This window comes from Somniosus microcephalus, chromosome 3, assembly GCF_052327205.1.
Source record: "Somniosus microcephalus isolate GS21.2 chromosome 3, FLI_Smic_1.0, whole genome shotgun sequence".
Lineage (NCBI taxonomy): Eukaryota > Metazoa > Chordata > Chondrichthyes > Squaliformes > Somniosidae > Somniosus > Somniosus microcephalus.
The window spans coordinates 331,303,048-331,330,218 of NC_140989.1; the positions used below are offsets into that span (position 1 = coordinate 331,303,048).

A 27,171-nucleotide genomic window follows, 5' to 3' on the forward strand; every position below is an offset into this window, starting at 1 on the left:
AAGTAGGACCCCAGAGTTCATAGATGAAACTAAAGACCTAGATATTATCATTTTACAGGAAACTTGGTATAAAGGAAAAGGACACACTGGCTGTCCCCAAGGGTACACTGAGCTGGTGGTGCCCTCCAATAAATTACCAAGTGTAACCCAAGGCAGAGACTCCGGAGGCATACTGATCTGGTTTAAAACAGAACTTAAGAATTACATCAAATTTATAAAAAAGGGCGAAAACCATATGTGGCTCAAACTTGAGAGGGAGATTATCTCAAACACCCAAGATGTTTACATTTGCGCACTTTATATCCCTCCAATCGATTCCCCGTACTTTAAAGAGGACACCTTCTCCAACATGGAGGGGGAAATTATCCAATACCAGGCCCAGGGAACGTGTTGATCTGTGGGGACCTCAATTCAAGAACGGGCGAAGAACCAGACTTCACCAATAATCAGGGAAACAATTATGTTTTCGGGAATAACCACTTTGACATCCCTTCCCTTCCATACAGGCATAACTGCGACAAGCAGTCAAATACCAACGGAAAACAGCTACTACAGCTCTGTCGAAACCTGGGTCTGTACATTGTCAATGGTAGGTTCATAGGAGACCTCCTAGGAAGATCGACCTATTGCTCACCTCTTGGCTGCAGCACAGTAGACTATATGATTACAGACTTAGACCCATCCTCTTTCAGAGCATTCACAGTCAAACCACAAACAACACTGTCAGATCACAGTCAAATTACTATGTTCCTCAAAAAGACAGAAACAAACAACATAGAAACACAACCCAGTAAACTGTACAACACCAAAAAATCGTACAGATGGGCCAAAAACGACACGGAAAAATACCAGAAAACAATTAGCAATGCATCAACTCAAGCTCTCTTAGACACCTTTCTGGATAACATATACACTCACAATAAAGAAGGCGTAAACCGGGCAGTTAGTAAACTAAACAATATTTTTGATAATTTGGCAACAAATGCAAACTTGAAAGCTCGCAAGAACAAACCCAAAACAAAAAACTATGAAAAATGGTTTGACCGAGATTGCCATAACATGAGGAAAAAACTTAGAAAAATATCAAACCAAAAACACAGACATCCAGAAAACGAGGAACTACGCCTTACTTATTGTCAGACACTAACACAATACAGAAACACACTCAGAACCAAAAAAGAGCAATATATTAAGAATACACTCAGCTCCATGGAGGAATCCATTGATTCCAATTGTTTCTGGGAAAACTTGAAAACACTACACAAAAAACAACACGACGATTTGGCCATTCAAAATGGGGACACATGGGTAAACCACTTTGAAAAATTATACCAGAAAAAAACACTAAGACCAGAGCAACACCAAATATGCAAAAAACTGGAAAAGCTAGAAATGGCCATAAAAGATAACCAAAACCCGCTGGACGCCATAATAACAGAAAAAGAACTTCTTGAAAAACTCAAGGACCTGCGACCAGGAAAAGCCTGCGGGACAGACGGCATACTAAACGAGATGATTAAACACACAGACAACAAAATGAAACTGGCTATCCTAAAACTCTTCAACTTGGTTCTGAGTGTCGGTTATTTCCCTGATATCTGGAACAAAGGACTCATAACGCCCATATACAAAAGTGGGGACAAAATCGACCCAAACAACTATCGAGGCATCTGTGTAAACAGTAACCTGGGGAAGGTATTCTGTAGCATCATAAACAAAAGACTTATAAACTTCCTTGAGGAGCACAATGTCTTGAGTAAAAGCCAAATTGGATTCCTGCCAAACTATAGAACATCCGATCATATCTTCACCCTACAGACCCTAATTGACAAACACGTTCACCATAACAAAAGCAAAATCTACGCATGCTTTGTAGATTTCCAGAAGGCTTTCGACTCCATCTGGCATGACGGTTTATTCCTGAAACTTATCGAAAGTGGGGTAGGAGGGAAAACATATGATGTAATTAAATCAATGTATACAAACAACAAATGTGCAGTTAAAATTGGAGACAAACAAACAAAATACTTCCCACAGGGGCGGGGGGTGACGCAGGGCTCGCCAATCTCACCGACACTCTTTAATATTTACATAAATGGATTGGCAAAACTACTTGAACAATCTACAGCACCCGGCCTCACCCTATATGAATCCAAGGTTAAATTCCTCCTCTATGCAGACGACCTGGTTCTGCTGTCACCTACTAAAGAGGGGCTACAGCAAAACCTGGACCTGCTGGAGTCGTACTGCCAGACTTGGGCCCTGACAATAAATCCCCAAAAAACCAAAGTCCTTGTGTTCCAGCAAAGATCCAAACATCAGGGACCCAAAATAAATTTCACAGTAGGAACAACCAAAATTGAACAAACCACTAACTACACATACTTGGGCTTAAAAATCAGTTCTACGGGAAACTTCAAACTGGCTGTGAATGAACTGAAAGAGAAAGCAAGAAGGGCTTTCTATGCCATCAAAAAATCAATCCAAATAGAAATCCCAATTAGCATTTGGCTCAAAATTTTCAAATCAGTAATTGAACCAATTGCACTCTATGGCAGTGAGGTATGGGGACCGCTAACTCAACAAGAATTTGCAAAATGGGACAAACACCCAATTGAGATCCTACATGCAGAATTCTGTAAAAGTATCCTCCGGACTCAAAGGAAAACAGTAAACAATGCATGCAGGGCGGAACTAGGCCAATATCCATTAATAATCACTATCCAAAAAAGAGCCACCAAATTTTGGAATCACCTACAAATGAGCAATCCCCAATGCTATCACTACGACGCCCTGAAATGCCAAGAGCTGACCATAAAGAAGAATACCCTCAGTCAACTAGTCCTGGGACTCAGTGAAGTAACTACTAACAATACTAACAATAACCAGCCCCAGGACAGTGACAGGGTAACACAAAGAATTCGACCCAACACAATCGTCGCTAAGCAAAAGGAAAAATATCTGACATATTGGGCAGAAACAACAAAAACCCAAAGCAAACTCAATTGCTACTTGGCCCTAAACAGACAATACAACATAGCTGATTACCTGACCATGGTAAAGGATAACAAACTGAGAAGAACCTTGACAAGGTACAGACTTAGCGAACATAGCCTAGCGATCGAAAAAGGCAGACACAGGCAGACCAGGCTGCCAAGAGAGGACAGGATATGCTCTCACTGCAGTCAGGGAGTGGTGGAGACAGAGATGCACTTCCTCACAGCTTGTGGAAAATATCAGGGCATCAGGGAGAATTTCTACCAAAAATTCTCACAAATATGCCCTGATTTCAGAAATCTGAATGACAACCAAAAACTCCCATTCCTACTGGGAGAGGAGAGAAGCTGTGTAACGCTGGCGGCGCACTATGTTGCAGCTTGCCATGAACAGAGGGACAACCAGTAAGCTAAGAAAAAAATATATATAAACAATGCGAATGTATATTTATACACTCAGGGATATACCTGTTTATACACTGTATGAATAGAACTGCGTTTATGTGCTGAACCATAAATGTATTTTGATGCTTTGGCAACATAAGATGTAACTTATCATGCCAATAAAGCGATTTAAATTGTAAATTGTAAATTGTAAATTGTGTGAGGGGGGGTGTGTGAGGGGGGGTGTGTGTGTGTGTGGGGGGGGTGTGTGTGTGTGGGGGGGGTGTGAGTGTGAGGGGGGGTGTGTGAGGGGGGGTGTGTGTGTGTGTGGGGGGGGTGTGTGTGTGTGTGGGGGGGGGGTGTGAGTGTGAGGGGGGGGTGTGTGTGTGTGATACGCTTATCAATTACTTCATAAAAGGTGATGAGTCGAAGAAGAGATGACGAGTCGAAAGAAGAGATGAATAAGGCTTTTATTAGCTAAGAAGAGACCATGCTTCTTCGTGAGTGACTGAACAAGTCTGAACGAAACCCACACAGTGGTGGGTGGAGTCAGCTGAGGCATGCCTCCATACACAGCGCCACCCAGAGGTGGCAATATACAATACAGTGGTTTACCACATTCACCCCTTGTTTAATGTGAAGTCCGGCGGGGTGAAGGGTACTACAAGTTAAGTCTATCAGGAGGCCTTGTCTGACGTCCTGATCGTCGTGGTGGCGGCGGTGGTGTTGCAGCATCCGACGTCGGGTCTGGTGTCTGGGTGGTTGGCGAAGATTCCTGGGGCTTTGGCATGCCGTCTGCAGGGGTTGGGTTGGGAGGGGTGGTGGGGGATAACAGTGGTAAGGGGGATAACGGTGGTAAGGGGGATAACGGTGGTAATTCAGGGGTACCCGAGGGTGCGAGATCTCGTATGGAGACCGTGTCCTCCCGCCCGTCTGGGTATGTCACCCATGCATACTGGGGATTGGCGTGTAGGAGGTGCACCCGCTCGACCAGGGGGTCCGTTTTATGCGTCCTCACGTGCCTCCGCAGTAGGACGGGCCCAGGAGAAGTCAACCATGCCGGTAGCGAGGTTCCCGATGTAGACTTCCAGGGGAAAACGAACATTTTCTCATGAGGGGTCGCATTAGTGGCAGTACAAAGCAGTGACCGAATGGAGTGAAGCGCTGCAGGGAGGACCTCCTGCCAGCGGGAGGTCGGAAGGCCCTTAGATTTTAGTGCTAAGAGGACTGCCTTCCAAACCGTCGCGTTCTCCCTTTCCACCTGGCCGTTCCCCCGGGGGTTGTAACTGGTGGTCCTGCTCGTGGCGATACCTCTTGTTAGCAGGTACTGCCGAAGTTCGTCGCTCATGAACGATGAGCCCCTGTCGCTATGTATATAGCTGGGGAACCCGAACAGAGCGAAGATGTCATTCAGACACTTGATGACCGTGGTACTGGTCATGTCTGGGCAAGGGATGGCAAAGGGGAAACGGGAGTACTCATCAACTATGTTGAGGAAGTACACATTGCGGTCAGCGGAGGGGAGGGGCCCTTTAAAATCGACGCTCAGGCGTTCGAAGGGGCGGGTGGCCTTGATCAGGCTTGCTCTGTCCGGCCTATAGAAGTGCGGTTTGCACTCGGCGCAGATTTGGCAGCTCTTGGTCATGGTCCTGACCTCCTCGATGGAGTAGGGCAGGTTACGGGATTTGATAAAATGGAAAAACCTGGTGACCCCCGGGTGGCAGAGGTCATTGTGGAGGGACTGCAGCCTATCACTCTGCGCGTTGGCGCATGTACCACGTGATAGGGCATCTGGGGGCTCATTGAGTTTCCCTGGCCGATACAAGATATCATAATTGTAGGTGGAGAGTTCGATTCTCCACCTCAAGATCTTGTCGTTCTTGATTTTACCCCTCTGCTTATTATTAAACATAAAAGCTACTGAACGCTGGTCAGTGAGCAGGGTAAATCATTTCCCGGCCAGGTAATGCCTCCAGTGACGCACCGCTTCTACAATAGCCTGGGCCTCCTTTTCGACGGAGGAGTGTCTCGTCTCGGGGCCCTGGAGGGTCCTTGAGAAAAAGGCCACGGGTCTGCCCGCCTGGTTAAGGGTCGCGGCTAGGGCGAAGTCGGAGGCATCGCTCTCCACTTGGAAGGGGATGGACTCATCCACCGCGTGCATTGCGGCCTTCGCGATATCGTTCTTGATAAGAGTGAAGGCTGCACACGCCTCTGGTGTCAGGGGGAAGGAGGTGGCTTTGATGAGGGGCCTGGCTTTGTCTGCATAGAGGGGCACCCACTGGGCGTAGTAGGAGAAAAACCCCAGGCATCTCTTCAGTGCTTTTTGGCAGTGGGGAAGGGGTAGCTCCATTAGGGGGCGCATTCTGTCGGGGTCGGGCCCGATGACTCCGTTCTCCACCACGCAGCCGAGGATGGCCAGGCGCTTGGTGTGAAACATACATTTTTCCTTATTGTACGTTAGGTTCAGCCGTTGGGCCGTACGGAGGAAATTTGCTAGATTAACGTCGTGGTCCTGCTGGTCGTGGCCGCAGATGGTGACGTTATCCAAATAGGGGAAGGTTGCCCGCAGCGCGTTCTGGTCAACCATTCGGTCCATCTCCCTTTGGAAGACCGAAACCCCGTTGGTGACGCCGAAGGGGACCCTAAGGAAGTGGTAGAGGCGGCCGTTTGCCTCGAAGGCAGTATACTGGCGGTCCTCATGGCGGATGGGCAGCTGGTGGTACGCTGACTTAAGGTCGATGGTGGAGAATACTTTGTATTGCGCAATCTGATTGACCATATCAGATATGCGAGGGAGGGGGTACGCGTCCAGCTGGGTGTACCGGTTTATGGTTTGGCTGTAGTCGATTACCATGCGGCGTTTTGCAGTGGTTTTAACGACTACAACCTGGGCTCGCCAGGGGCTAGTGCTACCTTCGATAATGCCCTCCTTCAAGAGCCGCTCCACCTCAGAGCTGATAAAAGCTCTGTCCCCGGCACTGTACCGCCTGCTTTTGGTAGCGATGGGTTTACAGTCGCGGGTGAGGTTAGCGAACAGGGGAGGGGGGGGGACTTTTAATGTGGAAAGGCTGCAGGTGGTTTGCAGCGGGCGATTTAAAAGTTGTTGGTTGCAGACTGTGAGTGGGGGGAGGGGTCCACCGTATGCTAGTGTGACACTCTTAAGGTGGCACTGAAAATCCAACCCTAGCAGGACGGCAGCGCAAAGACGGGGCAGGACTAGCAGTTTAAATTTTTGATATTCAGTGCCCCCTACTGACAGGGTCACCACACAGTAGCCGCTGATGTCCATTGACTGGGACTTGGACGCCATAGAAATGCGATGGTGCGTTGGCAGAATCGTGAGGGAGTGGCTACGTACCGTGTCGGGGTGGACGAAACTCTCTGTGCTCCCGCTGTCGATCAGGCAACTGGTGGCGCGGCCGTTTACCGCGATATCCATCATGGAGCTGGATAGATGATGAGGGTGGCCTTGATCCAGCGTCACGGAGGCCAGTATGTGGCTTAGTGAGTCACTATAGTCATCCGCCGAGACGGTGGTCGGTTCCGGTGACGAAATGGCGGTTGAGTGCGTTGGATACGATGGCGGCGGATGCCATGCGGCCGGGGGTACACAAAATGGCGGATAAAATGGCTGCTCCCACGGCCCGCACGCTGCGCTGCTGGCTGGCTTCCCCTTGCAGGCGTTAGCGTAATGGCCTTTCTTCCCGCAGCCCGAGCAGGTAGCTGTCTTAGCTGGGCAGTGCGCTCTGGGATGTTTTAACTGGCCACAGAAATAGCATTTTTGGGCCTGGTTACTGGGCATCGAAGCAGTTCTTACCGGAGGCTGCTGTCTCGGTTGGGTCGCTGCAGCGGTTGGTGCCGGGGGCGGCGGTCCCGTGTCCCACGGTTTCGATTGCCATGTCTCGGCGCCGTTACGGGGGTATGCCTCGAGGTTTCGGTGGGCCTCCTCTAACGAGAGCGCAAGGGCAATGGCCGTCTTCAGGTCGGGTTCCTTGCTTTCTAGCAGTCTCTGCCGGGTGTGGTCTGACTGGAGGCCCCTGACGAAGGCATCACAGGCGAGTCCCTGCGCGTGCTCCACAGCCGTTACCGCTTTACAATCGCAGTCTCTGCAGAGTGCCAGTAGCGCCCGTGCAAATGCCCCTACCGATTCTCCCGGTTGCTGCCTGCGGGATCCCAAGAGGTGTCGGGCGTAAATTGTGTTCACTGGGCGCGTATATTGCCCTTTTAGTAGCTCGAGGGCCGCCACGTACGTATTAGAGTCCCGAATTAGCATATATACTTGATGGCTCACCTGGGCGGTCAAAATTTTCAGTTTGTGATCCTCCTCTGTAACCTGTGAGATTGCGAGGAAGGATTCAAAGCAGCTCAGCCAGTGTTCAAACTTGGCTGATGCACCCACATCTTGAGGGTCGAGGTCCAGGCGTGGTGGTCTGAGGGCTCTCAGCAATGTCTGCTGTATCCGTTGCTGTTGTTGCTCCTCAGGTGTCGCCATTTAACTTTTAGCTAATAAAATTGATACGCTTATCAATTACTTCATAAAAGGTGATGAGTCGAAGAAGAGATGATGAGTCGAAAGAAGAGATGAATAAGGCTTTTATTAGCTAAGAAGAGACCATGCTTCTTCGTGAGTGACTGAACAAGTCTGAACGAAACCCACACAGTGGTGGGTGGAGTCAGCTGAGGCATGCCTCCATACACAGCGCCACCCAGAGGTGGCAATATACAATACAGTGGTTTACCACAGTGTGTGTGTGTGGGGGGGGGGGGGGGGGGTGAGGGGGGGGGTGTGTGTGTGTGTGAGGGGGGGGGGGGTGTGTGTGGGGGGGGGGGTGAAGGGGGGGGTGTGTGTCTGTGTGTGTGGGGGGGGGTGTGTGAGGGGGGGGGGTGTGTCTGTGTGTGTGGGGGGGTGTGTGTGTGTGTGGGGGGGGGTGTGTGTGTGGGGGGGGGTGTGAGGGGGGGGGTGTGTGTGTGTGTGGGGGGTGTGTGTGTGTGTGTGGGGGGGGGTGAGGGGGGGGGTGTGTGTGTGTGTGAGGGGGGGGGTGTGTGTGTGAGGGGGGGTGTGTGTGTGTGGGGGGGGGGGGGTGTGTGGGGGTGTGTGTGTGTGTGTGTGTGTGTGTGAGGGGGGGTGTGTGTGTGAGGGGGGGTGTGTGTGTGTGGGGGGGTGTGTGTGTGTGGGGGGGGTGAGGGGGGGGTGTGTGTGTGTGTGTGAGGGGGGGTGTGTGTGTGTGAGGGGGTGTGTGTGTGTGGGGGGGGGGTGAGGGGGGGGGTGTGTGTGTGAGGGGGGGGTGTGTGTGTGTGAGGGGGTGTGTGTGTGTGTGTGTGAGGGGGGGGGTGGGGGGGTGTGAGGGGGGGTGTGGGGGTGTGAGGTGGGGTGGGGGGTGTGTGAGGGGGGGTGGGGGTGGGGGTGTGTGAGGTGGGTGTGTGACGGGGGTGTGGGTGGGTGTCTGTCCGTGGACAGGGTGCTTTGCTGTCTGCTTCGAGGTGCAGCTGAACAGAAGTGAAATGAACAGTATCTGCAGGGCCTGAGAAAGGGTCCTGATAGCCGAAGCGCATGACCAAAGGCCTTTTCTTCTACTGTTGGAGACAGCTGAATGTTGGTGCTATTGAAGGTGGCCCTGACATGCGTTACTGTGATGGGCTGTGTCGGGGAATAGTAGGATGCACATTTACTCCCTGCATGGCAAGATCCCAGCCTTGATCATGCTGTCAGGGGCGGCTGGGTGGCGGACTACACCCACTAAGAACTAGGGTGGATATTTTTCTCCATTCTATTATTTTTAGCAAAAAGTGTGGACAAATTTGAGGTGATCATTTCTGCTAAAATTAGCAAACAAAAGAAAATATAGCCCCAGGTTGAAGCTGCCTAAGTTCATAGCACATTTATAGGCAATAGTGAGAGGGGATTTTCAGTCTAGGCTGGACTTAACAACAACAATTTGCATTTATGTAGTTCCTTTAAAGTAGAAAAATGTCCACAGGCACTTCACAAAGGCGTAGTCAGGGAAAAATGGTCACCAAGACACAGGAGGATATATTAGAAGGGGTGGCCAAACATGTGGTGAAAGAGGTGGGTTAAAAAGAGGGTCCTAAAGGATGAGGGGGAGGTGGAGAGGCGGAAGTGTTTGTGGGGGGGGGGGCGGGGGGCGGTCATTGGTGTCCATGCCTTCAGCCATCTATGGTGGGGCAAATGGAGATAGAGATACACAAGAAGCCAAAGTCAGGAACAGATTTTAGGAAAGGTGGTGTGGGGTTATAGGACTAGAGAAGGTTAGAGATAGGGAGCAAAACCATGAAGAGAATTAAACATGAGGATGAGAATTTTAAATTAGAGGTGTAGAGGGAACTGGAAGCTAATGTAGATCAGCAAGGACAAGAGTGATGGGTGAGCAGGACTTGGTGCAGGATAGGATAAGGGCAGCAGGATTTTGGATGAGTTGAAGTTTACAGAGCATGGAGGATTTAAACCCAATCTGAGGTGAAAGGAAAGCACTCTTACTCAATGTGCCATACAATTGACATTTCTTTGTATCATGTTCCTTCCCCCAGATTCATATAAAACTGTATATTCGAGACCTTGAACGTGTCAAGATGGGTCAGAGTGGAGTGCCAGACAGACAGCTACTAACTAAAGCAAAAGCCGATTTGGATTTAATACTGCCTGTGTACCCCTGCCTAAAAACGTACCTGGATATGGGACAGGTGAGTACTGAGTGAATGAGCTTTGTGAAGTTTAAATGTTCTTTCAGTCAGAAATATGAGCACTACACCATAATCAGTGGACAGCCATAAATCAAGTCAGGTAAAGTATGCTTTCATTCAGTAATTGGCTCTATAGCCCTGATTTTAACCTAATCCGTCCAGCAAGAATGGGGTGAGTTCGGGTCGGGCTTCCGTTTTGAAGTCAATGGAGTGCAAGATCGGGCAGGCTGTAAAAAGGGCGTTCAACCTGAACCTTCCCCATTCCCGCCGGTCGGGTTCGGTTAAATTCGGTACTTATGAGTCTGATGTTGATAAACCATAAAGTAATGATAGAAAATGGCTTTGAAGATCCTGCAGCTCAATACGTTGATATATTTAATGCAGATTAGGCAAAGATAAAACTGCAATTCGCTGTACATTAAACTGATGACTAACAAACTGTTATGGATTATGGCTCTTGTGGATTATGACCTGCTCTAGATGTGTCGATTTGATTGCAGTCTTGTAATGCACTCCTACCCATCCACTAATTTCATTTTCCCTTGTGCAATAGTAACCTAATTCCGTATTGTCGACAGGTCTGTTACTACATGGGTGTTGATGCTGTGCAGGAACTCCAATTGGTGGATGAAAGTGCACTAAACAGTGCTTTAGTTTTCTTTGCCAAAGCCATGGAGTATGACTTGGGAGACACCCTGCCTGAGATCCAGCTCCTGAGAGGAAAGTGTTTACAGGTCAAAGGTGAGGAACGCAATGCAGTTGAGTGCTTCAAGCAGGCAGTTGAACTCGATGATGTAGGATCCCAGTACTCTGAGAGCTTCCGCTGCCTCATGGAGTCGCTACTGTCACTGTTCGTCCAGGGAAAATCCAGTGAGGAGATGGTTATCCATGAGGTGGAAGTATGGGTGGAAAAGGCTGAGGCAAAGTATCGAATGGAGAGAGTCAGACAGGAACTGCGCTCAGTTTGTCGAAACCATATGCCGAAGATTATACAACTCTCCAGAGCTATGATCACAGCTGGGAAGCTGCAACTAGTAAAGTTACTGTTAGAAACCATGAACCCTGAACATACCTGAGTTAACAAGAGGTCAGATAAGCAGTGAGTTTTGTGAAAACCCTCTCCACTTGTCCATATAAATATAGTACTTGAAACCGATGGACTCAGATTATCAGCAAACCTTGCCTTTTTACCTCAGATGGAACAAACCTTGGATGGTCTGAGGCCAAATTATAATCCAATCTCATGTTTTTACAATCATTTTGCCTCTGTTGACTGAATTGCAAAAAGTGTATTTGGTGTAAAGTACCCAACCAGTGATCACGCCAGCAGAATTCAGTTCGAAGATAGTTTTTTCAAAGTGATTTGTTCACCCTTATTGCACACTCTCATGCATCTTCGAACTGTATAATGCTGTTTTTTAGACTACATTGATGTCCAGGAATGAGCAATATGACTTGGATAGCCAACTTCTTTAGAGTGTCAGCTGTTCTCAGTCCCTAAGGTCTTTCTGGTTTTACAGAATTTCCTATTGGAAATATTTTGGTGTGTAAAACCTCGGAAATGCTAAATTTTGGCAGCATCAAGAACTCTCCCAGGCCAGGCATAGTATTGGTTAATCGAAGGATAAAGCACAATCTACTTTGCCCAACAATGTGACTCAGTTCCAACCTCAGTAGAACACATCCTACTATATCAGACTGTTATTTCCATTTCCTACACCAGTCACCTTTGGGACCTTTCTGAGAAAACTTACTAATTCAGTATGAGTTTGTGCTGAGCAATGAGCAGTTGTGTGCTATAGTCTGGGTAAACTCATTCTACTCTGGACCACTACAACTGGCAGAGAGCAGACAGTTTCATTGCAGATCTTAGAGGTGAAAGCAGATTGCTTTAGTCAGCTACAGCACTCCGGTCCTTATCTCACTGTTTAGGAGCACGTGTTGTGGTAATAAGCTAAGTGACTTGTGACCATAAATTCACCTTCAATAACTGCTCATACTCATTTCACTCATTGGGTGACCACTTTGTGGAACACCTCCGTTCAGTCCGTAAGGGGGACCCCGAGCTTCCGGTTGCCTGTCATTTTAATTCACCACTCCACTCCCACTCAGACCTCACTGTCCTCGGCCTCTTGCATTGTTCCACGGAAGCTCAGTGTAAGCTCGAGGAACAGCACCTCATCTTTCGATTAGGCACTTGACAGCCTTCTGGACTCAACATAGAGTTCAACAATTTCAGATCATAACCTGGCCCCTATCATATATTTTTTATCCACACTTTTTGTTTGTGCCTTCTGTTCTTCTCCCCCACATGGCAGCTGTCTTTCATTCTGCCAGCGCAATTCACACTTCATCTAGAGCCATCCTTTGTTTCTTAACCTGTCCCATTACCATCTCCTTTTGCCTTGAATATCTCTTAATGCCTCTTTTTCTTCTCCTGCCTTCCATCCTATCACAGACCTTCCCCTTTGTTCTTTATCCCCTCCCCCATTTCCCAGCCCCTAAACTTGCTTAAAAATCTGTTCCATTTCCTGCTTTTTCCAGTTCTGACGAAAGGTCATCGACCTGAAACGTTAACTCTGTTTCTCTCTTCACAGATGCTGCCTGACCTGCTGAGTATCTCCAGCATTTTCTGTTTTTATTTCAGATTTCCAGCATCTGCAGTATTTTCCTTTTGTATCTTATTTTGCAACTTGTTTAATTGAAAGGGACTGGAAAAACTTGGGCAGTTTGCCCTAATGAGTGAATTGATGCACTTATTGTGGTTAATAAAGTGCTATAGAGACTTGAGCACCAGGGCCCTGTATCCTTGGACATAGAGACTTGAGACCTACTCTGCGTCCAGTGCACTAAGTGCAGGGAATTATGGGCCCAATGAAGATGAGCCCAGCTCCCCATAAGGTGGCTGGTTTATCTGAGGAGAGCATCAATTGCTTGGCACTGCAAGGGCACAAGTGGGGAAATCTGGATTTTTTTTTCCCCCCCTGGCTCTGATCTTCCATTAGGACCATCCAGCTAGGCTTTGGCTTCAAAAGGTCGAATATGCCACTTCCCTCCTCAAAAAATAGTCTACACCCAGCAGCCCTATGCTTGTGCTGAAAACGCCACACTTACAAACCCTGTGCTCTTCCAGCACGTCACGTGCAACTCGCTGAAAGTGTCACTAAAATATTTGAATGAGCTGACTTTGTATTTCCATACAAGGTGAGCTCATTTGGTGTAGATGCAGCCAATTGGCAGGGGTCCAATTTGCAAATTTTATTTGTTCTTGGAATGGGAGGGGTTTATTGCTAAGCCCTAGTTGCTTTGAGAAGGTGCTGGTGGGATTTCTCCTCCAACGGCTGCAGTGTGGAGTTTTCTTACACAATCTACAATGAGGTAAAAATTCTGCCCGATTGAAATGGCATTCATGCTCATTGAATTCTGTGCCTGGAGGAAACCCCCTGCTAATGAACAAGCATTCTGTTGTAACACTTGATTATACCACTAGATATTGTCAATGTCATCATACAATGGTACAGGAAACTTTCTGGTATCCGGCACAGACGGGACCGACGTGGTGCCGGTTCATCAACAATTCCGGATAACCGAACGCTATAGTAAAAGATACGGAGCTCGGAGCTCCGTATAAAGCAACAAACCCTGTTGCTAACAGCTTCAAAACAATCGGCACAAGTTGCAAGCATCTCTGTAGCTTAGCAACAGCTTCAGCTACACCCTTGCACAGCAACAAATGGAGTAAAAAAAGTAATAAAAGTAAAAAAAGTTACCTGAACCGACTCCTGAATTTTGTGGGTGGATAGAGCGTTCCGGTTATTTAGGGGCCGGTTAATCGAAAGTTTCCTGGATCTGGCAATGTGAATCCGATACTCCAAACCACAGAAGGTACTGAACAACATATACTTTTTGTCTCAGAACCTGACAATTTGGACTCTGGTTGACCCTACAGTCCTAAAGTAAAACCAATTCCATTTGCTGCTGTGTTAGTGTCATGATTGATTCTGGAAACCAAAGTTTAAAAAATTGTTTACATGTTCGTTCTCCATAGTTTGGAGCACAGGACTTTGATGAAAAGCTTTTAAATGAGGATAACAATCCATGGAGTCTTTCATTAATCTCCATCATTATAGCAGTACCACAAGAAAAAAAACTGGTAAAAGCCAATCATATTCTCAGCTTCAGGCAGCTTCCATCTACAGACTTGCCAATCAAGAATAGACTTCAACCACCCCCCACCCCTTTCAGAATCCAGAGTTGAAAGCAGGGCTCACACTGAAAGCAACAGGATGCCCATCACAGAAGGAGGAACTTCACGTGCCAGGAGCAAGTGGCCGTATTAGGAACTAATGCAAGGTAGCTAAACATGTTTATAATTGAAAGTGATCCTGCTCAGCGGAAACAACTTCCACATCATGGGTGAACTTAGGAAAATAGATTGTACATGCAGAACCATTTAGTCCATCGTATTTCCCCATCTTTGTCTCCTCTTTAAGACAATGCTTGTTCCACAGGTGCCAGCAGCCGTGTAGTATCTTGCCCAATGAACCATTATTTACATATGAGTGTGAATGTCAGAAGGCTTTACACTTGGAAGATGCTTGCCAGGATTGACCTGGCCTCTCCAGGAATTAAAGATTAATTTCCAGGACACGGCTGCTAGCAACCAGGGATAAAAATCACAGGGGCGTTTAAAAAAAAAAAAAAAAAAATGTTCTTTTAAAAAAAAAAAAAAAAAAAATGTCTGAACACTATTTTTCACCAAATTCTTTGAAACTTGTTTTCACTGTCTCATTTTAGAAACATAGAAGATAGGAGCAGGAGTAGGCCATTCGGCCCCTCGAGCCTGCTCCGCCATTCAATGCGATCATGGCTGATCATCCAAATTCAGTACCCTGTCCCTGCTTTCTCCCCATATCCCTTGATCCCCTTAGCCTTAAGAAATATATCTAACTCCTTCTTGAATATATTTAATGAATTGGCCTCAACTGTCTTCTGTGGTAGAGAATTCCACAGTTTCACCACTCTCTGGGTGAAGAAATTCCTCCTCATCTCAGTCCTAAATGGCTTACCCCTTATCCTTAGACTGTGACCTCTAGCTCTGGACTCCCCCGCCATCGGGAACAGCCTTCCTGCATCTAGTCTGTCTAGTCCTGTTAGAATTTTATAAGTTTCAATGAGATCCCCTCTCATTCTTCTAAATGCTAGCGAATATAAGCCTAATCGACCCAATCTCTCTTCATATGTCATTCCTGCCATCCCAGGTATCAGCCTGGTGAATATTCACTGCACTCCCTCTATGGCAAGAACATCCTTCCTCAGATAAGGCGACCAAAACTGCACACAATACTCAAGGTGTGGTCTCACCAAGGCTCTGTATAACTGCAGCAAGACATCCTTGCTGATGTACTTGAATCCTCTCGCTATGAAGGCCAACATACCATTTGCCTTCTTAACCGCCTACTGCACCTGCATGCTTACCTTCAGCGACTGGTGCACAAGGACACCCAGGTCTCGTTGCACTTCCCCTTTTCCCAATCTATTGCTGTTCAGATAATAATCTGCCTTCCTGTTTTTGCCATCAAAGTGGATAACCTCGCATTTATCCACATTATACTGCATCTGCCATGCATCTGCCCAATCGCCCAACCTGTCCAAATCGTACTGGAGTTTCTCTGCATCCTCCTCGCAGCACACACGCCCACCCAGCTTTGTGTCGTCTGCAAACTTGGAGATATTACATCTAGTTCCCTTGCCTAGATCATTAATATATATTGTGAATAACTGGGGTCCTAGCACCGATCCCTGCAGTACCCCACTAGTCACTGCCTGCCACTCGGAAAAAGACCCGTTTACTCCAACTCTTTGCTTCCTGTCTGCCAACCAGTTTTCTATCCAAGTCAGTACCTAGAAACATAGAAGATAGGAGCAGGAGTAGGCCATTCGGCCCCTCAAGCCTGCTCTGCCATTCAATGCGATTATGGCTGATCCCATGTGCCTTACCCCCAATCCCATGTGCTTTAACTTTGCACGCTAATCTCTTATGCGGGACCTTATCGAAAGCCTTCTGAAAGTCCAAATACACCACATCCACTGGTTCTCCCTTATCTATTCTACCAGTTACATCCTCAAAAAATTCCAGTAGATTAGTCGAGCATGATTTACGTTTTGTAAATCCATGTTGACTTTGTCCGATCCGGTCACTGTTTTCCAAGTGCTCTGCTATTACATCTTTTATAATGGACTCTAGCATTTTCCCCACTACCGATGCCAGGCTTACCGGTCTATAATTCACCGTTTTTTCTCTACCACCTTTTTTAAATAGTGGGGTTACATTATCTACCCTCCAATCTATGGGAACTGTTCTAGAGTCTATAGAATTTTGGAAGATGACCAGCAATACATCTACTATTTCTATGGCCACTTCCTTAAGTACCCTAGGATGTAGATTATCAGGCCCTGGGTATTTATCGGCCTTCAATCCCATCAATTTCCCTAACACCATTTCCCTACAAATACTGATTTCGTTCAGTTCCTCCCTCTCATTAGACCCTATGTTCCCCGACATCTCTGGGAGTTTATTTGTTTCCTCCTTTGTGAAGACAGAACCAAAGTATGTATTTAATTGGTCTGCCATGTCTTTGTTCCCCATGATAAATTCCCCTGATTCTGACTGCAAGGGACCTACGCTTGACTTTACCAATCTTTTTCTCTTCACATATCGATAGAAGCTTTTACAGTCAGTTTTTATGTTCCCTGAAAGCTTACTCTCATACTCTATTTTCCCCCTCCTAATTAATCTCTTTGTCCCCCTTTGCTGAATCCTAAACTGCTCCCAATCCTCAGGTTTGTTGCTTTTTCTGGCCAATTTATGTCCTTTCCTTGGATCTTATGCTATCCCTAATTTCCCTTGTTAGCCAATGTTGTCACCTTTTTTGTTTTATTTTTATGCCAAACAGGGATGAACAAATTCTGTAGTTCATCCATGCGATCTTTAAATGTTTGCCATTGCCTATTCACCATCAACCCTTTTAAGTAACATTCCCCAATCCATCCTAGCCAACTCATGCCTCATACCATCGTAGTTTCCTTTATTTAAATTCAGTACCCAAGTCTCTGAATCAACTACTTCACTCTCCATCTTAATGAAGAATTCTATCATATTATGATCGCTCCTCTCCAAGGGGCCTCGCACAAGATTGCTAATTAATCCTTTCTCATTACAGAATACCCAGTCTAAGATGGCCTGATCTCTAGTTGGTTCCTCGACATATTGGTCCAGGAAACCATCCCGTATACACACTAGGAATTCCTCTTCCACAGTATTGTTACTAATTTGGTTAGACCAATCTATATGTAGATTAAAGTCACCCATGATAACTGCTGTGCCCTTATTGCACGCATCTCTAATTTCCCGTTTAATGTCATCCCCATCCTCAGCATTACTGTTTGGGGGTCTGTATACAACTCCCACTAACATTTTCTGCCCCTTGGTATTTCTCAGCTCTACCCATACAGATTCCACATCATCAGAGCTAATATCCTTCCTTACTATTGTGTTAATCTCTTTAACCAGCAATGCTACCCCACCGCCTTTTCCTTTTTGCCTGTCCTTCCTGAATATTAAATACCCCTGGATGTTGAATTCCCAGCCTTGGTCACCCTGGAGCCATGTCTCCGTAATCCCAATTATATCATATCCATTTACATCTATTTGCGCAGCTAATTCATCCGCCTTATTATGAATGCTCCTCGCATTAAGACACAAAGCCCTCAGGCTTGTTTTTTTAATCTTAGACCTTTTAGAATTATTGTTTACTGTGGCCATGTTTGATTTACACCCTTGATTTCTCTGACTTCCACTTTTGCTTTTCACCTTCCTGTCTTTTGCTTCTATCCTTGCTTCCCTTTCCTTTGTCTCCCTGCACAGGTTCCCAACCCCCTGCCATTTTAGTTTAAACCCTCCAACAGCACTAGCAAACACTCCCCCTAGGATATCGGTCCCGGTCCTACCCAGGTCCCGTGTTTAAATTAAAATACTGAGAGAAAGCAAACCTCAAACACAAGTAGAATGAAAAGCAAAACTTTATTTCAACATGAATATAGTTGAGAAAGTTCTACAAATGAGGCTTTTAGAGAAAATAAAATCAATTGGAAATTAACAAATTGGATTGAAAACTATCTTTAATAGAAATAGAAAATGAGGGGAACTAGAAAAGTGCTGGATGTGAGGCCCTGACGAATGAAATTTCACAAGATCTCTCTTCTGGACACATTGTTAATTCTTTTCCTAAATGATTTATACTTGTATATTATTGCACAATTTGCAATGATAAGTACTGTTTAGACCAGAATTTTTAGAGCGTACACTTAGGATTTTTGAATTGCAGACTCTAGTTAAGAGAAATCAATGCTGCAGAATGCAACACCTTTTATACTCTGTCACTGGCACACATCCCAGGTCAGGTATGACCTGTACAGTAGAAAACATCCCCCTAATCAAGCACTCCCAGGTCAAATTAAGCCTAGATAAGCAGAAAAAGCTCCCAATAGTGTTTGTGCCCAATTTGATATTTTGCTTAAACCATAATCTGAATCAAGCATAATATTCCATCTGTAATTCCTTGTCCCAACACAATATTCAGTGGAATGTGGGTTGTGGATGGAGAAGCATGGTGTTCCTCATCCTAACATGTATTGATCAATATGTTTTTCTTCATCTTCTCTTGGTCCTCAGGGCCAAATCCAATATTTGTAATGTATTCTTGCACAGATCCATATCTAATAAGTAAAAAAAAATGAGTAGTCAATTTGCATATCACAAATAAGTGTCCAACCTGCAGACAGACAGGTTAACTTCTCTCTTGGGTGCTTTGGTCACATGGATACTCTCAGCCACTCTAAACTGATACAAAGTCATTAAAGGGTGAGCCTTTTATTAGTTACCACAAACTTCAATGTAATACAAGGCTCAATTTCCACACCAGTGAATCGGATTAACTTGGGTGGATAGAGTCGGAAAATCAGGCTGGGAGCTATTCCTCCAACTCCCCATCACCCAGGATTTTTAGCTGGAAATAATGTTGGACATATAGGAGCGAACGTATTGCAATTGGACAGAATGGATGAGAATATGTCACATGGCATATTTCACATCATTTGTTCCTTAGCAACGCCGGGCACAAGCAACGCAATGCATTCCTGATGTCCAAGATTACTATGGCTCACTATTAGGGATTTGAATGTTAAAAGGGCTACTTTGCCTAATGCAGTGGATCATTATGCTGACTCAGGCACTGTAGCAATTTCCCTCCTGCCACTTGAGGCAGGCAATGTGACAGTAGCAGAAACACTCCCAGAACCCACCCAAGGTTAAGCCTAGGAAATCAATGTGGTCAGGAGCATGGGCATAGGTGGGTGGAAGTCCCAGCCTGCTGAAGATCTGCTGCTATTGTGGCAAATAGGAAAACTTGCTCCGATTTGGCATAAATCTTTTTCTACTGGCGGAAAAGCAGCGCAGCTCATTGTGTGGAAATTCAGCCCCTGCTTCTATCGACTCTGTCCTAGCCCTTCATCATTTTAAATGGCTCTATCAAATCACCTCACACTCTCCTCTGTTATAAAGAAAACAACCCCAATTTTTCAAGTCTTACTTTGTATTTCTATTGCCTAGTGGTTTGGTAATCTCTATTGCCCCAACAGCCTTCCCAGTGCTCCAACTGTGGTTTGCCATTGCATCATGGCTTTTATATTCTATACCTCTTTCCACAGAACCCAGTATTTCATTAACAATGAATTGAGAAGCTGTCTGAGGCAAAATAAAGGCTTTCTAAAAATGTTACCACCCCTCTTATAACACTGTCCTTTAATTAGCACCATCACTTTAAATTTTACTTACAAGCAATATTTCACATTCACCACTAGCCTGCTCTTTAGTCCATCCAAATCTACACCTGAAGTTATGCAAAAGAACTGCCGAAGTCTGCCTAAAACCCATCAGTAGCCATTCTATCAACGACTGCACCAAAAGTAGAAAATGTAGGCTTAAAGTTTCTGGGACTGAAAACCTGGGCAACGCCTCCTCCCATAAGTTCCGGGAGACTCCTGTGCAAAGCCAGGACCTGCCGTTTCTGGATTCTGCCCTCATTCCTGGTCCTTGCAGCACACTCCCAATCAGGGTTATGGCAGCAGTGCACAGGAAGGGCCGTGGATTTATGTCCCCATTATTTTCCAAGTATCAAGCAGATCCCAACAGTTCTCACTTACTTTTTGTCAATGTGCTCCAATAATTTTGCCATTGTTTCTTTTGTACTTGATAGAAACTCTTCAGACATTCCTTGTTTTATGATATAATCTTGATAAAGTGTATCATAAATTTCCTTCAAGCCTTCCTGAGAAGATAAAATGATGGTCAGGTGTGCAATTGATTGGTGCATTCATGCAGATAAAACCTAAACTGTGGACTTTCCAAATCCACAATTTAAAGGCTGCAAATCTTCACATCATAGATCAGTGGGGATAATTGACAAAAGAGCCAATTCCACATTACTACAGTGTACATTCTTAGTGGGAGCCATGCTCACTGTTAGGGTAAGCTAAAAATGCAGAGAAGCTTGGCCTAAACTGTTGAGCTGAGTCTTAACATTATGAGTGACTTATAATGTTAAGTGTGTAGATAAGTGTAGCCATGGAGACAATCTCTCTGAACAGAGTATGTGATTCGCTTCTACAGCTCAGGTGACAATCATTAACTTATGCAAATATAAGAGAACCAGTCTGCGTTTTTTCGTACATGCAAAACAACATGTTGATCTTTGCAGTTTTCGAGAATAAAAGCAGCCCGCTTCTTTGTAAAAGCAGAAATTCTCTCGACCCTGGTGGAACAGAGATTTCTCCCACGCGTGCGAAATAAAGACTGTTTACACTCTTGCTCCTGACTTGTGTCGAGTATTTTGAAATACTCGACACATCACTGAGAACTTCAATGGACAGACAACCAGGGACTATTTACCCACAATTCACATTGTTTTCCCGGTAAACGCAGCACCCCACTGGAAGTGTGGCATCACGAAATAGACCTTAAAAGGCATTTGTAACAAATTAAAAATAATCAGAACTGGTTGTAAGAAGATGCTGAAATATTTTAAAGGAAATATTAAAAGAAATTGGAATAAAAATTGGACCTCTGCACCCATTTTATAGGAGCAACATGGCTCTGTTTTGGGGAAAAACATCCTGTGACCCAAGGACACCTGAAATACATCCGACCCGAAATTGGGTCTGGCCATTTTTCAGGCGTCTGGGAAGGCCGTTTAAAACAGGAGTTTGGCATGTTGCATATGCTAATAAGCATCCTAATGCCTGTTGTAGGACCCCTCTGGGAAATTGGGCTGCCCTGAACGGAGCAGGTGTCTACCCTGATTGGCTTAGGTTTTCTAGATATGGATGCGGCCTAGCCAGCGCTCGCCACCGTAAAGATAAGTTTCATTGATATGGAGTTAGGAGGAGCAGGAGTGTACATTATTTCAGTACATATTTGGAGTATATAGACTAAAAGGCGCCTTCAGCCTTTTTTACAACTGCCTATTCCTCAAGTACAAGTGCACACAATTCGGGCTAGAAATTCGCCTTGGGCAGTGGCACAACGGCCACCTGTTAAAATGGGGCAGGGCGTGTAACAGACGGCCGATGATACTGCCCGTTTTGCACTGCAGCCCAGGATGAATTTCTACCCCTTAGTGTTGGCAGGTAACTTGTTGGATATTGTTGAGTTGCGTTAAAATATGAAACTTCGCCCTCCAATTATCACCATCCTGGGTAAAGGAAGAGCATTTAGTTCTCGGCATTCTGCGGGCAACTGCAGAAGAACCCATGGCATTTGGTAAGAAGATGTCATGCAACGGAAAGGTACTTCCTCTGCTGGCCGTATCCTAACTCACACCAAGTCCTGTTTGCCCATCACCCCTGTGCTCGCTGACCGACATTGGCTCCCGATTTTAAAATTCTCATCCTTGTTTTCAAATCTCTCCATGGCCTTGTCCCTCCCGATCTCTGGAACTTCTTCCAGCCCTACAACCCTACGAGATCTCTTCCAATTCTGGCCTCTTTCACATCCCCAATTTTAATCGCTACACCATTGGCGGCCGTGCCTTCAGCTGCCAAGGCCCAAAGCTCTGGAATTCCCTCCCTAACCCTCTCCGCCTCACTACCTCTCCTCCTTTAGGACACTCCTTAAAACCAAACTCTTTGACCAAGCTTTTGGTCACCTGCCTTAATATCTCCTTATGTGGCTCAGTGTCAAATTTTGTTTCATAACGCTCCTGCGAAGCACCTTGGGACGTTTTACTACATTAAAGGTGCTATATAAATGCAAGTTGTTGTGTTGCTGGTTTAGAAGAAAAGATGAGGTAGGTCTTTCTCAGGTTTTGAACACCTGCTGCTGAGGAGTAATAGACGGGCATCGACAGAGGCTGTTTCATTGGAGCACTAGTAGAAGGAGGTGAGAAGGCACAACTATCTGTTTGTCTTAACATGATATTCAGCTTACTGTGGAGGCTGCATAGTCCTCGAGAACCTGATCCCTTGGTAAGCCGACACAGGTCTGTATCAAAGCAGAGACGATCCCAGTCCGGTCTTTCCCAGCTGTGCAGTGTATCAGAGCAGGGACATTTTTTGGCTCACTAAACCACTTGAAGACTGTGAACAACAATATTAAAATACTTTTTCAATCACAAGGGCATTTACTAACTTCATTTTGTTTTCAGTTATTATTACCATGAAATACAGCTGATTCCTTTAACAAAAATGTCTAAGTGTACTTGATGCATCTAAGGAGAAGCTAGATAAGTACATGAGTGAGAAAGGAACAGAAGGATATGTTGACGGGGTTAGATGAAGTAGGGTGAGAAGATGTTGGTGTGGCGAATAAACACCGGCATAGGCCAGTTGGGCCGAATGGCCTGTTCTGTGCTGTAAATACTGTATAAATTTATGTGTAACCGGAAACTGGCTGATTCGCTCCAGCACTAACCTTGACTGAGTGCAACTTCCATGTAATTTGGGAGTACGGGGGTGGGGTTTAAAAGTGCAACCTTTCAGAAGTCTATTATGAATGAAGATTTTAACAACAGCCTGAGGGGAAATAGTAACATTTTTGACTCGACTGTCACAGACAGGTGTAATAAATGGCTCTTGTGAGATTTTGTGGCACTTTTAAAGAATGTTTCCCACTGGGAAAAACGGGCAGAGGCAGCCAAAAGAAGGGAACAGTGCACAAGAAGGAAGCACAAAAGAGCCTTTGCAATTCTAAGTTATCCTTGAGGCACAAGTCATGGGTTTAAGCTACTCCAACCCACCCCGTTTTCTTCATTACCATTTATTGTAATAACCTCCAGGCCCAATGGGAAGCAGCTGGCCGGCTATTACGGAGCGGAAAATCGGTGTAAATGAGTTGCGCTTCTATTTGCAGGCTCCAAAGAGCTGAAGGACCGCCCAGCCTCAGTGATGCACTGGAAATGGCCTGTAAAGTCGTGGCTCCAATCGATGTAAAAATCACAGGCTGGGCGCACCCACCTTGCAACGTGTGCTTCCGGCATATGCCAAGAAGCGGTGAATGAGAATTTTTTTTTGAACCACTATAGCTTTTTGAAAATTTATTTAACTCCTTCAGTCTGACAAAACTTACTTGTAAAGAGGTAGGTGCCGGAGGTTTCACATAAATCGATGTACTGCTGCGCCAGGCCCCTGGGATTGATGAAGTGCTCCATAACATACTTGCATTTCTCTGATGGTTGGAGCTGATTCATTTCATGCTTTTGCGCCTCTGTCATTGTGCCTCCAAGTAGCTGATCGTACTTTGCGGAAGCAAACCCCAGGCCACAGTGCACGTATGGCATCTCCTGGCTCAGCATATCCCCGGTGCTTCCTTTTGTTTTCATGCCTTCAATATCTTCCTCGGTGACTGTCACTCTTTTATATGCAGTATCAATCGGCGCTTTCTCCACTGCAGAACTCACTTCGTCAGGTTTGCGAAGGTCGACGATCATTTGGATGCCCAATGCATCCTTCAAATATTTCACATCTTGCTTCGTAGCGTCATCTGGGAAGGATGAGCGGTAGATTTTGACTGAACCCGAGCACAGTTGCCTGAAGTTTGCGATCTTTTGCAGCGGACACAGTGACATGTTTTGCTTCTCAGCAGTCTCTGCTTTTCTATTTGTGTGATTTCTGCGAGGGCCGAAGTGCAGCTTGCTTGCAGAACTGAAACTCGGAGCGGAGCCCTGAATCTGGCTCCTGCCTCTAAAACAAACGAACTAGATTGACCTGTAGCTGACTGAACAGAGCTTTCCAAAGCAGAAAATTATTTACTCAGAGACAATCTTACACAGTGAACAGCAACAAGAGCACTGTGGGAGTACCTTCACCACAGGGACTGCAGAGGTTCAGGAAGGTGGCTTCTCAAGGGCAACGTGGGATGGCCAATAAATACTGGCCTTGCCAGCGACGCCCACATCCCATAAATGAATTAAAAAAAAAGTAAAGGCAACTCCCCAGACAGCAGCCAAAAATGGGCAAGACAGGAAAGTGATGTAAACAAATTTGTTTTATTCGTTTATGGGGTCAGGGCGTCGCTGGCAAGGCCAGCATTTATTGCCCATCCCTAATTGCCCTCGAGAAGGTGGTGGTGAGCTGCTGCCTTGAACTGCTGCAGTCCGTGTGGTGAAGGTACTCCCACACTGCTGTTAGGGAGGGAGTTCCAGGATTTTGACCCAGCAACGATGAAGGATCGGCGATATACTTCTAAGTCAGGATGGTGTGTGACTTGGAGGGGAACTTGGAGGTGGTGGTGTTCCCATGCGCTTGCTGCCCTTGTCCTTCTAGGTGGAAGAGGTCATGGGTTTGGGAGGTGCTGCCGAAGAAGCCTTGGCGAGTTGTAGTGCATCTTGTAGATGGTACACACTGCAGCCACGGTACGCTGGTGGTGGAGGGAGTGAATGTTTAAGGTGGTGGATGGGGGGCCAATCAAGCAGGCTGCATTGTCCTGGATGGTGTCGAGCTTCTTGAGTGTTGTTGGAACTGCACTCATCCAGGCAAGTGGAGAGTATTCCATCACACTCCTGACATGTGACTTGTAGATGGTGGAAAGGCTTTGGGGAGTCAGGAGGTGAGACATTCATAGTCATAGAGTCATACAGCACAGAAAGAGGCCCTTCGGCCCATCATGTCCACGCCGGCCATCAAGCCCTGTCTATTCTAATCCCATTTTCCAGCACTTGGTCCATAGCCTTGTATGCTATGGCATTTCAAGTGCTCATCTAAATGCTTCTTGAATGTTGTGAGGGTTCCTGCCTCTACCACCCTTTCAGGCAGTGAGTTCCAGATTCCAACCACCCTCTGGGTGAAAAAGTTTTTCCTCAAATCCCCTCTAAACCTCCTGCCCCTTATCTTGAAACTATGCCCCCTGGTTATTGACCCCACTACTAAGGGGAAAAGTTCCTTTCTATCTACCCTATCTATGCCCCTCATAATTTTGTACACCTCAATCAGGTCCCCCCTCAGCCTTCCCTGCTCTAAGGAAAACAACCCCAGCCTGTCCTGTCTCTCTTCATAGTTGAAGCGCTCCAGCCCAGGTAACATCCTGTTGAATCTCCTCTGCACCCTCTCCAATGCAATCACATCCTTCCTATAGTGTGGTGACCAGAACTGCACACAGTATTCCAGCTGTGGCCTAACTAGCAGTTTGTACAGTTCCATCATAACCTCCCTGCTCTTGTATTCTATGCCTCGGCTAATGAAGGCAGGTATCCCATATGCCTTTTTAACCACCTTATCTACCTGTCCTGCTGCCTTCAGGGATCTATGTGCATGCACACCAAGGTCCCTCTGATCCTCTGTCCTTCCTAGGGTCCTACCATTCATTGTGTATTCCCTTGCCTTGTTAGTCCTATTATGTCCGTGTGTAATTGAGACACGGACTGCAGGAGCTGGTTACAATAGGTGTTTACTGAGTGGAGACAAAACTGGAACTACTATGCAAAGTTACTACACAGGCTTATATACAGGGGTGGTCACTACTGGTACTGCAGTATACAGGGGCTGCAGAATATAGTTCCTTCTGCAAAGTACATACACTACAATTCCTCCCCTTTTAGCTAAACAGTACATAACATTCGATTAATAATTAAATAACATATTTACAATTACAGTTGTTAGATACATTAGCTGAAGTTAAGCAATTATAAGTTCAGTCTTTGAGGAGGCTTCCTGATTCTGTCTGGATAACGCCTCTTTGGGGTATCAGGTTCTTCTGGCAAAGGTGATTTGGGATCAACGTCGTTGTTTGGTTTGTCTGCTTCCAATATCACCGATTCTGAGGTAGATGCAATTGGTACTTCGGTTTCATCACCAGGTGTATCGGATCGTGGTGTGGAATTGACGTTTTCCAGTGACTCTAGAATCTGGTCAGCATGGCGTCTTACAATGCTCTCTCCAACATCCATGGTATACATTAGGGGTCCTTGCCGTGTGCAGATCGTTCCTGGCTGCCATTTCTCTGTGCAGTAGTCCCGGGCCAAAACTGGTTGACCTATCTTAAAACTCCTGGTCGGCCTTTCATTCATATTCTGAAACTGCCTGTTCTCCACATCTCAGAAATCACAGAAATCACAGAAACCCCACAGTGCAGATAGAGGCCATTTCGGCCCATCGAGCCTGCACCGACACATATCCCACCCGATCCCCGTAACCCCTACACCAACACATATCCCACCCTATCCCCGTAACCCCACATATTTAATCCCCCTAACACTAAGGGTCAATTTATCATAGCCAATCAACCTAACCCGCACATCTTTGGACTGTGGGAGGAAACCGGAGCACCCGGAGGAAACCCACGCAAACACAGGGAGAATGTGCAAACTCCACACAGACAGTCGCCCAAGGCCGGATTCGAACCCGGGTCCCTGGTGCTGTGAGGCAACAGTGCTAACCACTATGCCACCGTGTCTGCTGATGTTTGGCTTAACCAAATCCAAGCGGCATCATAGTCTTCGATTGAAGAACATCATGGCTGGAGTTTGGTTGTTAACCGCATGTG

General features: G+C 46.1%; 2 protein-coding genes across 2 annotated transcripts in view; one reads left to right on the forward strand and one right to left on the reverse strand.

Moving 5' to 3' along the window:
* ttc22 (tetratricopeptide repeat domain 22) overlaps window positions 1–18,436 on the forward strand; it is a 45,485-nt gene extending 27,049 nt beyond the window's left edge. Inside the window, exons 6-7 of the mRNA XM_085983161.1 lie at window positions 9,927–10,079; window positions 10,658–18,436. Coding sequence (XP_085839287.1) covers window positions 9,927–10,079; window positions 10,658–11,155 — 651 coding nt within the window. The 3' untranslated portion in view covers window positions 11,156–18,436. The remainder of the gene's footprint in view (window positions 1–9,926; window positions 10,080–10,657) is intronic.
* Window positions 18,144–24,545, reverse strand: LOC147122243 (uncharacterized). The gene is made up of 4 exons (XM_085983162.1): window positions 23,761–24,545; window positions 22,624–22,772; window positions 20,343–20,467; window positions 18,144–18,857 (listed from the first exon to the last, which is right to left on the reverse strand). Exons 1-4 carry the CDS (start codon window positions 24,257–24,259, stop codon window positions 18,764–18,766), a joined length of 867 nt encoding a protein of 288 aa, XP_085839288.1. The 5' UTR covers window positions 24,260–24,545; the 3' UTR covers window positions 18,144–18,763.
* Window positions 24,546–27,171: the final 2,626 nt, after the last annotated feature.